General features: G+C 37.3%; 1 protein-coding gene across 1 annotated transcript; it reads left to right on the top strand.

Annotated features, from left to right (window-relative positions):
• The first annotated feature begins 6,949 nt into the window (after positions 1–6,949).
• Positions 6,950–12,976, top strand: LOC102783031 (extracellular calcium-sensing receptor-like). Its single transcript, XM_035909742.2, has 11 exons — positions 6,950–7,013; positions 8,532–8,709; positions 9,603–9,900; positions 10,114–10,200; positions 10,325–10,432; positions 10,563–10,729; positions 10,841–11,318; positions 11,394–11,624; positions 11,729–11,852; positions 11,963–12,435; positions 12,533–12,976. Exons 1-11 carry the CDS (start codon positions 6,950–6,952, stop codon positions 12,974–12,976), a joined length of 2,652 nt encoding a protein of 883 aa, XP_035765635.2.
• Positions 12,977–18,759: the final 5,783 nt, after the last annotated feature.

The following is an 18,759-nucleotide window of genomic DNA, read 5'->3' as shown; positions in this document are numbered from 1 at the left end:
TACTTTATCTCCAATTAGATTCAGATATCCTAACCAAAAGAAAGAAACTTCACTACACCTAACCTCACTACCTAACATAAAGATGAGAAAAAGAAGTCAGATAGATAGATTGGATTTGGATTAGCTGATTATGTTTGTAGCCCTTTACATCAATATAATGGCGCAAAACTGACATCTAATAAGGAAGAAAGAAAATGAACAAGTTGTTCTCTATCGAGCAGATAATATCTGCAGACTCAGACTGATGGGACAGACATGACTGTAAATTAAGTAAGACCTCCGAAACTTTCAATTTATGCTCCTTTCAGCAATCAGCCTGTCATCAGAGGGATGATATGGAGGAGGAACACACATGAAAAGTGATGCAGCCTAGAAGGTGTCCCAAGAAAGATATAATTTAAGAATTTTTATATAATTTCTTCTAGATTTTCTCCAAGATTTAGTGTTGCATGTCACTGATTTGTCACTCTACCAGGCAGGGTCCAGTGAAATGAGCTTGTAAGGTAAATCCAACAAAGGGAAGCATCAGTGAAAAAGTGTGGTTACAATTCCCACATTAATGCTGAGACAGAACTAATCTGTCTGTGGAATTTAATCTTCATCCTTCTCAATTGCGACCAATACCCAAAGCTACTTCAGACCACTTGTAGCAGTGACTTTCTCCAAAACAGAAAAGATAAAACAATCTGTTTTCATAGTTGTGGGTCTGCGACCTAGCATTTATGTGTTTGGACCTTTGATTTTGTTTTATTTAATATTCTGAAGTTAAGATTCTGTTCCAGGTTTTGGTTCTTATTGTAGTTGTAATCCCTCTGTTTTATATTTATTTGTTTTTTGTTGTATTATCTAGTCTTTAGATTTCATTCCTCCCATGTCCCTCCTCATGAAGTCAGTTGTGTCTCTGTTTGTTTACCTTTCTTATCCATGTCAAGTTCGTGTCTTTGTCTCTGTCTTAGTGGTTATGCTTTCTGTTTTATTGTGGTGGCCGGTGTCTCTTGTGCATTATGTTCAGCTTTGCTTCACCTGTGTCGTTACTCCTGATTTGCCCCCCGCTGTGTTCCCAGCTGTCTCCACTTCCCCATCTCCTCCTGTGTGTGTATGTATTAACTGCACAATCCAGCGACCGCGCACTTCGTAGTACGCGCAGTTTGCGGACGACGTACGGCGGGTACTACGAAGTACAACAAGTGCGGAAGTGAGAACCTTGTGAAATGGGACGGTCTGGAATTTGTCACGCTGTTTGACAGAAATGAAGCAGAAAAAAATGTTTTTTTTGTTCGTTCATTTTTTTTATGACATCACTTTGATTAGTTGAGTATCTGAGGCTGAGACCACAGGACTGTAAAAACATGATTGCTGGGCTTCATTTCTGTACTGAACAGTCATTTTAAGATTAGTTAGTAAATAACAATTAGCTGATGTTGTTCATAAGACTAAAGTCATCTCACTTTGGCAATGTAATTATAATATGGCCAATATTATAGTTATTGTCAGATTATTATGATATATTACAGCAGTGAGCTTGAACTCTGGGTCAAAGATTCAAGTTGCATTTATTCAAATTTCCTGTCACCTTAAATCTTCACTCAAAGACAAGTATCTTTGACAGTGTATATATAGATGTATCATATATAAGAGACAAATATTGTTCTTTATATATGTTGGCATTATTAAATTTGGCTCAATGCTTACATATATGTGTAAAAAGCAAATGTACGAGCTGTGATAACTGTGTCTGATAGAATGAAGAGTACACTGATATATTAAATCTTCCTTTATTGGGTGAGAAAATCAGACCATGTCATGACTCCTTATGTCATACAGAATAGATATCAGAGCCTTAAACAGGCTAACTTCTGCTAAATGGGTCAAACAGGGCAGAAAGTATACAAACACATAACATCCTTATAGAATATGATGTAACACTATAGATAAACTTACCTCAGAATATATAAAGCATATAAACAATTACAGCAATATGATGCAACAAACACAGCAGTACTAATCCAAAATACTCAAAGCTTCATAGAACTGAATCAAACATTTATTTTTAGCTCCATTCTGCTGTTGATACATACTTTAGGTTTCTGAATATTAAACTTGTTGCTGCCTTTCATAGTGTGTAACTTGAAGGCCCTGAGTACTTTCTCCCACACTGAAAACACTGGAATGATAATATTATTTGAAAATTACCTAATAAGACTGATTCAGGACAGACAATTAGTTATTTTAAACTTTTCTAGCAGTCCTTCACAAACAGGGAACAGTCTGTCTATTCTCTCCATCTGTCAGCTGGTGCTGGCTCTTCTTCCTCCTCTTCCTCACACACTGCTGAGTTTGTCCTGGTGCATCTTCAGGGGTGCAAAGCCTCACAGATGATGCAGCAGTGGGTCCCTCAGTCTGTCCTCATTCTGGACACTTGCAGTTGTCACACATGGAAATCAAATGCGTGATAAGCTGCAGGATTCAAACACAAGCGTAACTTATAAATACATGTTCATACTTTTATTACACAATCAGAGAGAAAGAAAAAGAGAGAGAGTGCAGGACAGACAGACAGGTGGCCGTCTGATTAAGTAAATCAGTTTACCTTTTTCTCACTATGAGCATCATTCATTATTCTCCCCCAGTAATTAAGGTTAGGATATGTATTTTTTTAAATTCCAATCCATTCTTCTTTTGCAGCATTTAAATAACCATGATTAGATTTGATGGTTTTGTTACAGACTTTTCAAAAAAGTGTTTTGCTTTTCTTTCACAAGTGTGGGGATTAAATTGTATTAAGATGTACAAAACAGTGATGTCATGTTTTATTATGAGGACCCAGGCACAGAAAGACTTGATGAATTTAAGAATCTTATGATTTAATAAAGACATTTGCAGACTTGAACAGAGATGGTAAAATTATGATGACTGATAACGGAGACGAAGACAACAGATGATGAGGGCAGGGAGGAACAGGGGTTTAAATGCACCAAGGAGACAGTCAGAAAGAACTCGGGAAAACTGGTGACATTTAGGAATGCAGGGACTGACAGAGACAGGGAAGAAGTCTTATCGTGACGAGTAAAGTTTATCTTGCCTGGCTGCACAGCTGTCTGGGTGCTCAGCACCCCCAAAGCTCTGATCCTAGAATCGCCCCTGGTTCCCAGATGGTACAGTGGACACATGTGTGACTCCTGTGATTAAAGCATCTTTCTTTCAGCTTAACGAGTGAACCGTCAGCTCGTTCAAACACATGTTAAAGTCTGTTTGGCTCGACAACACCAAACAGAGGCAGCAATATAACATAGCTTTTTTTTTTTTTATGTATTGATATGTTTATTGATTAGCATTCAAATATCTCAGTGAAGACAGAACAAAGATTTACCACAAAGCAAGAAAGCATGAGACAAGGCTAATCAAAAGGTATTGGCTGAAGCATTTGCTTATTACGCCAACCCTTTTAACAAAAGATCTTTTAGCATGCAGCTCCTGTACACAGGGCTCGAAGCAAATAATAAAATTCAATTCAATTCAATTTCATTTATATAGCGCCAAATCACAACAAATGTCGCCTCAAGGCGCTTCATAGATACAGAGAGAAAAGCCCAACAATCATATGACCCCCTATGAGCAAGCACTTTGGCGACAGTGGGAAGGAAAAACTCCCTTTTAACAGGAAGAAACCTCCGGCAGAACCCGGCTCAGGGAGGGGCGGCCATCTGCTGCGACCGGTTGGGGTGAGAGAAGGCAAACAAAGCAAAAACAAAACAAACAAACAAACAAACAAACAAGAAAAAACACCACCACCTTAGTAAGTAACTACATCAAAGCAAAAGAATCAAGAGGTTTTCTGTTTTTTGTTTTTGTTTTTTTTTTTTTGCTCTTTTCATTCTTGATATATATATTTTTCTAATACTCTATTTTTAAACATATTTTTAAACAAGGAAAATGAACTACACCTTTTTAAATCACTGTCATAACTATTCCACAGGTTAACTCCTCTAACAGAAACACATCTCTGCTTTATATTTGTCCTTATCTTGTTTTTTTTAAAGAAATCTGTTCCCCTTAAGTCATATTGACTCTCTCTGACTTTGAACAGCTTCTGAGTACTGGGGCAAAGCAAGTTATTTTGTGCTTTATACATTATCTGTGCCATTTTATATTCAACTAAATCATAAAATTTCAGGGTATTCAGATTAATAAACAAAATGTTAGTTGGTTCTATATAGTTTGATTGGTTTATAATTCTTATAGCTCTTTTTTGCAACTTGAAAATAGGAAGAGTGTTCGTTTTATATGCATTACCCCATATCTCCAGACAGTAAGTCATATATGGAAGCAACAGAGTACAATAGAGTGTGTATAATGATTTTTTGTTCAGGACATGCTTTGTTTTATAGAGAATAGCAATGGTTTTTGACATTTTTGTTTTCACATGGTTTATATGAGACTTCCAACTCAGCTTATCATCAATTATCACTCCAAGAAATTTATTTTCGTACACTCTTTCAATTTCAATTCCATTAACCCTGATTTTAGATACATTTTTCATTTGTCTAGTGCCAAAAATAATCAATTTTGTTTTCTTTATATTTAATGATAACTTATTTACATCAAACCAGTTTTTTAATATATTTAACTCCTTTTCCGCTGTAGTCAGAAGCTGTTCTAGGTTTTTACCTGAGCAATACAGAGTGGTATCATCAGCAAACAATACACATTTTAACAGTTTGGAAATGCTACATATGTCATTTATGTATAATATAAATAATTTAGGGCCCAGCACAGAGCCCTGAGGAACACCACAAGTTACCTTCAACTGCTTAGATTTTACATTATTGAATTCGACATATTGATATCTGTCATCCAGGTAACTTTTCATCCACTTGTATGCTAACCCTCTTATGCCATATCTCTCTAGTTTATTCATTAATATAGAATGATCAATCGTATCAAATGCCTTTTTTAAGTCTATAAAAACACCAACAGTATATTCCTTCTTATCTATAGCATTAGATATCCCTTCTACAAGTTCCATCACTGCCATCGAAGTGGACCTTTTCACTCTAAAGCCATATTGGTTATCACTTAGGAGATTATGCTTCTCAATATATTTATCAAGTCTATTAACAAATAACTTTTCTAAAATTTTTGAGAACTGTGGGAGCAGTGATATTGGCCTATAATTGGTAAACTGACTTCTCTCTCCGTTTTTATGGATTGGAATAACTTTTGCTATTTTCATTTGTGAGGGAAATACACCAGTTTGAAAGGACAGATTACAAATGTATGCGAAAGGTTGCACTATATATTCTATAATACTTTTAACTAATATTATGTCAATACCAAAACAGTCAGTGGACTTTTTATTTTTAAATGTCTTCACAATGTTAATTATTTCTCTATGAGTTACAGCACCAATAAACATGGAGGACACATTCTGAGTAATATGTTTATTTAGGTCGTTATTATTTCTTGACTCTGGAATTTCTTTTGCTAAATTAAAGCCAACATTTACAAAGAAATCATTAAATTCATTTGCAATGTCTTTAGTTTTATCAAGCACAATATCTTTATCTTTTTTAAAATAATCTGGATAATTCTTATTTTTTGAGCCCTTTTTGATTATACTATTTAATATCCTCCATGTTAGCTAACATTAACAGTGCAGTGTATCCTGCTTGTGCCGTGATATTCAGGACTGCAAACCGAGCAGCATCACTGACTTTCAGCTTGTTGTGTTTGTGGATATATGACTGACTTTAATTATCTATAAAATCATCACATTCTCTGTAAGATTAAGTCAACTATTGAACAGCGTATATTTTAAAGTAAAAGCTTTAAAACCAAATTGACGCTGAAAGTACAAACATCACTAATGACACATATATTTGCCAACATGTGGCCAACAGTAATGTTTTAATGTTCTTCATTATTAAACATACATCGCACATAAATAAGTGACATAATATTCAGTACTTACTTTTGGAAGTTTACTCTTTGGCCACCACACTTCAGGCATCCGCTGTTTTTTTTTCAAAACAAAATATCCACACCCACCGCCGCGCTATGAATTGTGGGATATATGGGACCACAAAGTCTACACCGGTCTACACTTCAAATTTGGGGAAATGAACTGCGCATTTGTCGACCGCATTTGGAGTGCTCTTTGAATTAGGACATCCTTTGTCGCATTGCTGTGATGTAATCGGTCTCCAAATGCGCACTAAGAAGCATGCGGTCGCTGGATTGGGACACAGCCTCTGTTTCTTGTTGTGTGCTCGTCATTTGTTGTGTGCTGCTGTTTGTCTCTATGTTTTCTCCCTAGGCTTAGTCGCTTTGCCAGTCAGTTTGTTCCTGCCATGTTTGATCGTACGTTAATTCAGTTTGTTACCAGCAAAGAAGCTATGTTTTACGTTCATCTTCTGTTTGACGAGTCCAGCATATGGGTCACCTGTCTGCTTCACAGTCAACACATGACACTTCACTGGCCTCAAACATGAAGGTATCAACCCTCATCTGGATTCCTTCATATGCCACTAACAACCATCCATTCATCTATTGTCAAAGTCAGTGTCCAGTAAGGGCCAACAAAATCCTCTGTCTGAGGAACAGTAAGTTAATTTGTTATATATGAGCTAGCAACTGTGTGTGCGTGTGTGTGTGTGTGTGTGTGTGTGTGTGTGTGTGTGTGTGTGTGTGTGAATAATGATATATGTGCATATATGTATGTGTGTCTGTCTGATTTATGATGGGAGATGTAAGGTACAAGGATGGAATGTTAAAGTCAAATGACAGAAATGTGTGGTAACGGTGTTGCATACCAGTCTATTTTGTTCTCGCCACCATGTTAGTAAATCATAATCATTCAGAACCAATAGCCTGGTGCGATCTCCATACAGTTTGCCCTGCCCGATTTCTCACACGCTTAACTCCAGCTGTTGCAGAGAAAATGGTGACGATGTTGCAAGTGAGAACTCCTAAAATAATCAAAGAAAACAGAAAGAACGCCCCTACACATCATAGTAAGTGCCTTGGCAACATTGGAAAAGAAAAACTCCCTTTTAACAGGAAGAAACCTCCAGCAGAACCAGGCTCAGGGAGGGGCTGCCAGTTGGGGTGAGGGGAGGAAGACAAGACAAAGATCTTAACTGTAACTCAGTATTTTCTTTCTGTTCTTCCTTTTTTAGAAAGTTGATTCATTTATATTGTCTTTGTATTGTTATAAGTGAGGAACTTCACTTACCATGATATCCATCTCCCAGTGAGGATAGCTTTTAACTACAGTCTATTTTTTTCTTTTCATCAAGTTGTTTTTAGAATAAAATAATGTTAATCCTTTCCCATGAGAGCATTTGATCGTTTGAGCCCAAGGTCTTGTTAAAAAGCTAAACTAAACAATACAGAGATTATCGTATCCTAATACTAAACACTGTCTCCTAGGACACCATCCTTCCACTTCTGAGCATCACTCAGGGACATATTAGGTGCATAACACAATCTCATGGCCTGAGGCAGCACAACATACAACATGTAATATTCATTCTGCTTTGCTGTGTTTTGTAGCCTGCAGAGTTTGTCTTGATAACAATATGCAAAACACACCAATGACTCATTAATAATCACTAAATTACTCCTGACCTTTCTTTTAGGCACCAAAAGTAAGTCAGAACATAAATCCTAAAAGCATAAAAATCAAATTATGGCTGAATTATGGTTATTTTAAATGTACTTTAAAAGTTTAGGGAATTGTAGGAGAAAGGGTTCAGGGTTAGTGTAAATCAGTGTAAGTCAATTTAATATATTTTATATTAATAAAAGTGCAGCTGTGTGTATGTTCTAAAAGCAATGTATTCACGTGTAATGTAGTGTAGAAGCCCTGACTAATACTGCACTACTATGTGCCTTTCCTTATCCCTGAAGGATGAATACCTAGTCAGGCATAATACTAAGACATGAGACAGCTCATGTCTTTCTTCATTATGGTCAGGTGCCCATCCCAGTTCCTTGTTGTTGTTGTTGTTACTTGTTGTGAACCTCATGTTCTGTTTCCTTTGATCATAAGTCCCAGGGATAGAGCCAATCTTACAGTTGCAGCATGAGACAGAGAGCATATATATCATACAGGACAGCATCTCTTACTTGATGCCAAAGACTATATTATTTGTGCACCACTGGTAGGGGTGGAAGATACAGCAGATTGATAGAAAGTATTTTAACTACTAGATTGACCTTATAATAATCAACTTATGTTGGCCAGATACTGTATGTTAAATTTCTTTAAATGTTGTGTTGTATCAGGATAAGTTAATGATGTAATGATGCATTCTTCATGCTTTTTCTTAACAAGTTAACTGTTTTTTTTTGTTTGTTTTTTTGCTCATGGTCAAATTTCTATAAGTTTTGCAAAATTTACTATCAGATGTATATAATTATTTATTTTCCAGAAAGGATGAACCCTTTATGGATGACATTGACATTAACAAAGTTTAGTCTTTCATGGAGAAGAGCTAGGCTTGTCCTCTTTAGTCTTTTGTGGACAGGGATTTTTGCCTATGACTCGTACCAAGATCAATGTGAAGTAATTCCTGGCACGATGAGCCTGCCTGCACTGGAAAAAAAAGGGGACATCATATTAGGAGGACTCTTCTCCCTTCATGACATGGTGGTGGAGCCCAGTCTGTCTTTCACTTCTACACCTCCGTCTACCCAGTGCACGAGGTAAGAGTTCTTTAAATATCCTTAACATTGCTGTTTGGAACTTCACATTAAGGATGTTGAAATATAGTGTTATCTGGGAATATCATTTTTGCTGATTCCAAAGAGCTATAATTAAAAGCATGTACAAATAAAAACAAACTTTTAATGCAAAATATTTTGTTTATTATGGATACAAAATAACTTAAGCTTTACAATTTCCCCCAAACTGCAATACGTTGGAGAATCTTCTCTCACTGAACCAACTGAAAATAAAGTTATTTTAAGAACAATTAACTGTAATTAATGCACACACTGTACCCCCAGCTTTACCTGAAATATTTTATCTACCAAACAAACACAGGTGCAACACATTTATGTAACAAAACAAATGTCAGTTGCTGACATCATTTTCCAGAATGTTTATAAATTGACCAAATAACAGGACACTGATCATTTCCTCTGTTTTAACTTGTTTCCATTATTTTCCTTATAATTAGTGATCCTTTGTGCATACTGAGGCTGCTGGGTTGTGACTAGATTTGACTTCTTGTTAGCTTTAGCTTGTGCCACATTGCCTTTGTTAGAAATCTTTAAAACATACATGTTCAGCTGGGTTACGATAATTTAAGTGTCACAAATGTTAGTTGACAGGATTTTTTTTCATTGTACTCACCTGTTAGCTTTGGTGAACTTTGTGTCCACTCTCACAGAAAGGAGCTTGTATCCTAGCAACATGGTACCATGTAACAAGTAACTATTTGCTTGCATCACTGTGCATGTGTTGTACATGCATGACGTGAGACTGGTATGCCAGTTACCAGTCCGGACTCAGAACAATGGGAATCATCCAGTTCTAGTCCCTGGCCAGTCAACCCGTGCATCTCAAATGTAAATTTCTTGCTGTTTTCTTCCAGGTTTAATTTTCGGACATTCCGTTGGATGCAAACTATGATCTTTGCCATTGAGGAAATTAACAGAAAGGGCAATCTCCTTCCCAACATCACACTGGGCTATAAGATATATGATTCATGTAGTACACCCCATCAGGCTCTAAAGGCTGTATTAGAGTTAAGGGGTACAGAGAACAATTCAGCAGGAAATACACACCAGCAAGGAGTCTGTCATGAGTCCATACCAGCAGTGATTGGAGATGGGGGCTCTACTCAGTCTCTAGTAGTAGCTCATTTCTTGGGAGTCTTTCATGTGCCACAGGTAGGTTTCTCACAGCTTGTAAAATACTCTGTAATCGACATAGTAGTGTGCATTGCTTATTGTCAATTTTTTTGAATTACCACTAGGGTAGGTCAAGCCTGTGAATTAAATCCAACTGATTAATTTAAGAGTCTTTTATGGTTCAATACCAGTCATAAAGTTTTATTTTACATTGAAATTTATGGGATTTTTTTGTTTGTTTTGTTTTTACAGGTTAGCTATTTCTCAAGCTGTGCATGTCTCAGTGACAAAAACAAGTTTCCTGCCTTTTTAAGGACCATGCCCAGTGACTTCTTCCAGGTTCACTGCAACACTCAAACAAAAATATATTTTGCATTGTTTTTTGTTGTTGCTTTATTTTATATTTGTTTTTTGTTTTGGTTCTCTGTGTTAGTCTTCTTGTTTTTTTTTTTCCTACTGCCAGGTAGATGCACTACTACAACTTGTCAAGCATTTTGGCTGGACTTGGGTGGGTGTGATTGCAGGGGATGATGATTATGGTCGTGGTGGGGCTAATATCTTTGTAAATGAGGTGAGTCAGACAATTACAAATAAAGGTATTCATAATAATATTGCATTCTTTTCCTTTTCTTTGAGTATCTTACTAAAATAACTATGAAAATAATATTTACTGTTATTTATCTTCTTTATTGCTCTCTTAGGTTACAAAGTTGGGTGCTTGTGTTGCTCTTCATGAAATTATACCTAAGAACAGAGCGCAGAGCACGATATCATCTATTGTTTCCACCATCCAATCATCTGGGGTTTGGGTGATTCTGGTGTTTGCCGTGGAACAAGACGCAGCAGCTCTGTTTGATGAAGTGCTCAGGTTGGATTCTTCCACAAGTCCTCAGTATCATCTGTTTTATTTGCTGACTTTAAGTCTATAATGTTTTTCTATCACTGTAAAAACACAAATCTACATGTTTCATGAATTCAGAATGGAGCTTTCTGGGATACAATGGCTGGCCAGTGAGGCTTGGAGCACAGCTGCCATTCTTTCCACCCCTAGAAAGTACCATCACATCCTCCAGGGTTCGATGGGATTTGCCATTCGGCGAGCAGACATACCTGGATTGCGAGATTTCCTTCTTCGTTTGAATCCCTTAAGCTCAGGTGCAAATAATGATCCCTTCCTGGCACCCTTCTGGGAAGAGGTGTTTCAGTGCAGTCTGGGTGTAGAGGCTGAAGATCAAAAATATAATACTGAGGGTAATCCTCCATGCTCTGGAACAGAAGAGTTGGGGAGCATAGCAAATATCTATTCAGATGTGTCACAGCTAAGGATTTCCTACAATGTCTATAAAGCTGTGTATGCCCTTGCCCATGCAATCAAGGCTATGAGAAGCTGTGTGAAAGGAAAAGGACCATTTCTTCAGCAAGCATGTCCAGATATGGACAGTATAAAGCCATGGCAGGTACTACTTTGTTTAATAATTCATTATAAATTTACAGAAGTCACTTTTACTGATCATATCTACTTTTTTTTCTAGCTGCTTCATTATATAAAACAGGTAAAATATTTCAACACTTTTGGTGACGAAACCAAGTTTGATGAGAATGGTGACCCTACAGCCATGTATGACCTTGTTAACTGGCAGCTGAAGCCAAATGGAAAAATGGATTTTGTCACTGTAGGTAAATTTGATGAGACAATTGCAGCTTCTCACCATAAACTTCAAATCCAGAAAGAGAACATTTTATGGACTGGTAACCAAACCAAAGTAAGGGTCTCAGCAGAATACAACAACAATTTTCTGAACTGTAATTTGTATATTCAGGTTTTCATTACGTGACCAGTGTAGTTTGTGATTCCACTTTGGCTTAGGTTCCCTTGTCAGTATGCAGCAATGTTTGTTCCCCAGGGACCCGGAAAGCAATCAGACCTAACTTCCCTATCTGCTGCCATGATTGTGTGGTTTGTGCAGCTGGGGAGATTAGCAATCAGACTGGTGAGGAAATGCCATTTGGCCACATTACTGTTTGCAATGTGACTTACCCAGTGCATTTGCTGTGGAAAAGTCACAATATGGCAGTTAAGGCCTTTCTGTCTTTCCTTTAGATGCCATAGAGTGTATCCGATGCCTGCCAGAGTTCTGGTCCAGTGCTGAGAAGACTGCCTGCATCCCCAAACAGATGGAGTTCCTTTCCTTTAGTGACACTATGGGACTCATTCTGATGGTTATTTCCCTCACTGGCATCTTCAGCACCTGCTTTGTGGCCTTTATATTCTACTGTCACAGAAGCACCCCCATTGTTAGGGCTAATAACTCTGAACTGAGCTTCCTGCTACTCTTGTCTTTGACTCTGTGTTTCCTGTGTTCCCTGATCTTCATCAGTCAGCCCTCTAAGTTGTCCTGCCTGCTGCGCCACACAGCATTTGGAATTACCTTTGTCCTCTGTATCTCCTGCATTCTGGGGAAAACCATAGTGGTCCTAATTGCCTTTAAGGCTACACTTCCAGGCAGTCATGTCATAAAATGGTTTGGGCCTTTGCAGCAAAGGATAATCATTACCTGTTGTACACTTGTCCAGGTAAAGAATTTTGGCTTTTTATTAAGATCAGAATAATTATGGAACATTTCTTTAAAAAGTTGAAATACTAAACGTGTACTTTTTTTTCAAAATAAAGGTAATCATCTGTACAGTATGGCTGGTTGTTGCTCCCCCAATGCCACAAAAACTAATGCCACGTGATAGCCCTATTGTCATTCTTCTCTGTGACAAAGGTTCCCATCTAGCATATGCTCTGGTCCTGGGCTACATTGGCCTGCTGGCTTTCCTCTGTCTTGTCTTGGCTTTTCTGGCCAGGAAACTTCCGGACAATTTCAATGAGGCCAGAATCATCACATTCAGTATGATAATTTTTTGTGCTGTGTGGATAGCGTTTATTCCTGCCTACATCAGCTCTCCTGGAAAGTACTCCACAGTCACAGAGGTGTTTGCTATCTTGGCCTCAAGTTATGGATTGCTGGGCTGCATTTTTGCCCCCAAGTGCTACATAGTTCTACTAAGGCCGGAAAAGAACACAAGAAAACATCTCATGTCCAAAACATCCACATCCAAAAGATTTTAGAACATTGTATTAATTTTATTTCTGAACTTAAAGTCACTCGCTATTTTTCACATAGTTTAAACTAATTAATCAGCTAACAGTTGTGTGTATTTGATTGGTAAATAAATGCAAGTGGTGGCATCAGTGTTTTGCCACCAGATGGTGGTAGTGTGCTGTCAATTGTCTCTTCTGCTGTTTATCATATCAGGAAGTGTCAGATACCTTTATTCTTTCTAAGAACTTTTCCAAGTGTCTCAGTGTGTCTGTCTCACTCACACACACACACACACACACACACACCTACACACACACACACACACACACACACCTACACACACACACACACACACACACACACACACACACACACACACACTATCCATCATCAGAACACCACCAAAATAATGGACACAAATCATGGTCGTCCAGTCAGTGCTGACTACATGGGTTTTACGTGTTCATTACCCTGTTAACTGAATGCATGAACACTATTTTTTCTTCTTCTTTTTTTTCCCTTTACAACCCCACAGTTGTATTTTTCAGGCTACACACTTCTTTGACATCCTCAGTGAAAATTTGAAGGACAAGTCATTGCCAGACATGAATGGGTTTTGGCAATGGTGTCCATGCTGATTTGACCTGAGATAGAATGATGAGGCCCAGGGTTTCTGAGGTATGCTCTCTAGAAATCCCAGCTGTCATTTGTTAATTAAATCCTACTCCTGGGGCCTTTACATATAAACATCACGCTTGGCTGTTCCTTACAATAACAAACTAAAGCATTAGACATTTTCCTGGCTTACCCAGCTGCTCTCAAGCTAACATTGATTATCCAACACTGATTGATCTGTTGTTCCTCCCAAGGCAGAGGAATACTTTGGGAAATGGAGAAATGGTGGGCCTCTGTCATTCATTTGAGATAGGCAGGGAAAACAAGTGAGTGGGAGTGGCACATAGACAAAAGTGCCTCACTGATTTACATTTATTAACTATTTTTTAATCTACACCCTCTTTACACTCAACCTTTGTATCTTCTCTGTATGCAAATTCCAATACAACTCCTATTTCTCTTCAAAGTGCACTGCCTGCCTGATTAATTTCAAAGTAATCATTTAGATCATAACTGTGTTTGCTAGATGTAATTGAAGAAACCAGAATAAACAATTCCCATTGGAGGGTTAAGTAATTAATTTGGTTTAAAAGGAGAAAACTTCAATAAAATGAATGGTCTTTAAATATACAGACATAGAGAATTAATTTGAAGTGTGGCTTGGCGTTAAAAATATTAGTGACTGTGAAGAATGCACACATCCAGGATTCGAGTAAATCCATTAACAAAAATACTGACAGAGAGCCCAGTGGAACTACACAGGTTTTGCTGACAAAATGTTAGGGTGAGAGCATGAATTCTTCATACATACAGCTATTTTCTATGTACAGCTATTTACTCTCATCATTTATCACTCTTTGTTTTTTGGGGTTTTTTTTGTTATGTGGTAAATGCAGATTAAATGTTTATCAGATTACCCAAGAGCTTACATCAGTGACAGAGATTAGAATAGTTAATAGTAAGAGTGTATCATTATTATGAAGTGGTTAAAATAAGATACACTGTAAGTATTAGAAATGACTGAACTTGAGATAAACGTATGACTAAATTCACTATAAATTCCAGCAGCCCTACATTAAGTAACAGCATGATGCTGCGGGTTGTTACATTATACTTTAAGGGAGCTGTTTGTAAAGTTGGGTAAATACTCTGTTACTATGTCAAAAAGCTGGAACTGTTGAGAATCTGACTTTGTTGATTAATACTCAGCAAACTTTTACTTAAAGGGTTGTAAGCAATAAAAGCAGCAATCAGCCTTTAGTTTCACAGACTCCATTAAGACAAGCCATCAAAGCAACATATTTGGCAGAGATGAAAAAAAAAGTCATATCTCTTTCCTGGATTGCTAGAAGGGAAATGTTCTACGGAATTCAGACATTATATGGATAATAAAAAAGAACAGATTAACAGAAGAAAAAGTTAATCACAACAAACCCCTTGCCTACATTTGAGGAAGTGCAAATCATTGGATATTTGTGCAAAACTATATTTTTCAAAGATAAAAGCTTCTGAGAGTCATTTTGTGTAGATGCAGGTCTGTTGCATTTTATTTTTAGGTGCAGTCTTTCTATTATCCACTTTTTTTCAAATGCGCCATTGTTACCAATGACATCAAAGGACACGATGTATTGATGTAATGTATATGAAAAACTATTTTAAGGAAGTAGGTAAGGAAGGTAAGTCTATATATTTGTCACACTGTATAAGCATCATGCACCATGACCTCAAATCTATTTTTGTGACGATGGTCTTTCTTTTGCTATATTCCCAAAGCTTTCTGTAGTTCTCTGCTCCTCACACCAACTCTTTTGAGGCTGCTTTTTCTTTCTTTTACCTATTATGTAGTAAGAGAAATAGTCACATGGGAGATGGGCACCATAGTAACTGCAGCAGAAACTAATGGTCTCTTCCATAATAGCGCCATTCACTGGAGCCCACATCGTTGCCTCCATTATATAGGACACCAAATGATTAGAGGGTTTTAGAAAAAATCCTCTGAAATTGAAGAAGCAAGTGTGATGATGTCTTTTTTTGATATAGTATGAGTCACCATGTTAATCTAATTAGGTACCAGATTCATTTTTGGAGCGGTTCAAAATGGGAGGACAGATAAGAAATGTGTTGACAGAATGAACACGAGAGACAGCAATACAGTTTCTCACACTGAATAATATGTGAGAGAGCAAACAATTCTCACAATGTGCAGCACACTCGCATGTGAGCTCTGATGAATGTTTATTGGACTGTCATATGAGTAGCACCAAATGAGCTCATGAGCTGATAGTATGATAAAATTTCTGTTCTATTTATGCAGAAATACATACTCCTCCTTAGAGTAAGGTAAGCTGAAAATGGACAGTTCAATCTCATTTTATCTGACCATTAGGGAATGGTGTCATGATAAATACATCGCATTTTGTAAAGGGTCAGTACTTGGTCAGATTTTGCTTCACTTTTGTTTTAAGTCTGTTATGTTCTTTCCTATCGATCAATGTGTCATGCTATTAGGACATCAAGACTTATTCTTGTTTGTTGGATTGATTCCTAGTTTTGTTTGGTTTTTTTGTAAGTGTATGTGTGTTTTGTCTCAGGCATCAGAAGAAGAATAAAAAAGACTTTGGTGCAATACAGAACAGAGTGCCTTAACTTCAGTACAGTGCAAATACCTTCTTTACGCAAGTATCAGTTCCAGGAAAACTAATGTACTGCTAGCACAAAGGCCACTCAGGCATTACAGAAGATCAGCATACTGAAGGTGATTAGTTTGGCTTCATTAAAATCAGGACATTTGTTGGCTAGAAGGCCAGGAGGAGGCAGACAAAGGCCAGTAGACCAATGTAGCCCAAAACTAGTGAGAGGCACTATACTGACCCCACTGCACATTCAGTAATGATCTTGGTTCCCTATTGTCCATGATGTCTGTTTCTGCTGGCTGACGAGCAGGCAAGGTCAGCCACAGTGCACAGATCAGTGCCTGTGAAAATAAGGTTGACTCAGGAAATGAAAAGGGAAATATGTTTAGAATACAAATCATATTAGGAAATTCAAATTGTGAATATAAAGCAGTTTGCAATGCACAGGGCTTTGAACAAGACTAAATCTCTGTTGCTTGTCCTCATATGGGCACTAGTATGAAAAGTATGCCAATCACTACAGACCTAAAGAAGTGCTATGTTTTAAACATAGAATTACCTCAACAGAGGGCAAATTCCCAACCTCTGCTGACAACACATCAGGTTCTCCTGTGGTACCACAGAATGAAAAGCCACCAGGACCACCACCACCAACTCAGCAGGCAGCAGATAGACAACATAAATCAGACTGCAACTAATATCTGGCCACAATAGACCAAAATGCAGGCTCCCCAAAGAAAACCTCCTCGGAAAAGAAGCAAAATCTGTGAAAGCAGGAGCATGAATTGATTGATGATGATGGTGATTAGCTCACACCTCAAATGAAGGGAGATTTTTTTTTAAATTTTTTTAAGACTTTATGAATGACAAAACTGCATTATGATTATATAATAATTATATTTTTTGGCATGGTAAAAAAAAAAAGATGCCGTTGTTTCAAAAATGTAATTTAATACCTTTGGTGGTGCTACACTTTGCTGGCACATCTTTTCCTGAATTGGTTATTTATACTAACAACACACACCTATGGCAATCTCTGCTCATTTGTCAGTGCAGCCTAAGCTGTGACAATTGAATGAATGATGGGTTTTTTTTGGAGAAAAAAAATTATCTGTGAAAACACAAAGAGAAAGGCAGCACACAAGAGAGATCAATAACAGTTATGTTTAGGCTTTTCCTTATGCTAAGTAACAAAATCTAATGACTCATAAAATGCAGAAAGACAAGAACAATTGGAGGTTATGACAAGGAGGAGGAGGAGTAGCACTATTATAGTAATGACTTACACGTTGTAGGGAAACCACATGTACAGGACATTTCCCTAAAGTTTCCTTTAATTTTCTATTCCGTGAACTTTAAAGAAAATATTTCAATGAAAAAAAAAAGCTTCTCATTAAGATTTTAAAGGCCTAAATAATTAACAGTTACCATGGAGCTACATGAAATTATTATATTAAAATACCTTATGGTTCCACATTTCACCTTAATATTAATATGACAATTTGAAGGCGTTTTGAAGTGTGAAATTTAGTTTTTACTGATACATAAAATGAATGGAAAACTTTTTTAAAGAAAGGCTACGGATATGGGTTGGTCTATAGCACAAGGCACACATTATTTATGTATTTCATTTCTCTTAAATGCATGTGAAGATGAGCTATTTTCCAGTTATTATTATGTATTTATTCAAACACTATTTCAGTATAATGAATCCTGAAAAGCACCTTTTTCTCTCTCAGCACAAGGCCAGCAGTCAAGGAAACATGTAAGTCTCCCTTTCAGCACTGCTCTCCTTGAACCAGGAGGACAAGGACTACCACATATACACCCAGGCACCCAGGACCAGTTAGCATGGTAATATTACATCAGACTCTGACTTCAGAACAAGATTCTGAGTGTGTAAAAGAGATTCAGGGGGGAAAAAGTCAACTTTTCTCACTTTATGGGAATTGCTTCCTTACAACCACTCAGTCAGTGTCAATGTGTAACTGATGCTCGCATCACAAGATGACCAACAGTGTCAAACTATTGTTTCATATCCTGTTAGAGACCATTCAATGTCATATGAGACTGTCCAGAGGTCAGGTTCAGTTTATACCTGTAAATGAAATTCTACAATCTTGAGAAGGCACAGATGTTATCAGTTTTAGAAGTGAAAAGAGCCAATCCTATCCTGTCTCAGATAGCACTATCTGCAAGAAGTGGCACGATATTTTTAAGAGACTAGTTGAACCCCACTGTATTCATGCAGTCATGCGTGTCTTTTTGAGCTTCAAAGGCATGTGCATCTTTTATTTCATTGCATTTGAAATTCTTAGCTGAGACACATTTGTGTACACATGCATTTCAATGCCTAAATGTCTCTCCTTGCAAATAATGCAAATAAATCCCTGAAAAAAGATAGGACACTGTGCAAAAATGTTAACAGAAATGTAATTAAGAACAGAATGCAATGATTTGCAAATCACAGATTTTATTTACATTAAAACATAGAAATCCTAACCCAGAGTCATATTGAATTTGATGGCATTAACACATCTCAAAATCTGTAATACAGCCAT

The sequence above is a fragment of the Neolamprologus brichardi genome, chromosome 14, assembly GCF_056152115.1.
Source record: "Neolamprologus brichardi isolate AB-2024 chromosome 14, ASM5615211v1, whole genome shotgun sequence".
NCBI lineage: Eukaryota > Metazoa > Chordata > Actinopteri > Cichliformes > Cichlidae > Neolamprologus > Neolamprologus brichardi.
The sequence above is the reverse complement of the archived record's forward strand: the minus strand, read 5'-3'. Positions and strand labels throughout refer to the sequence as shown.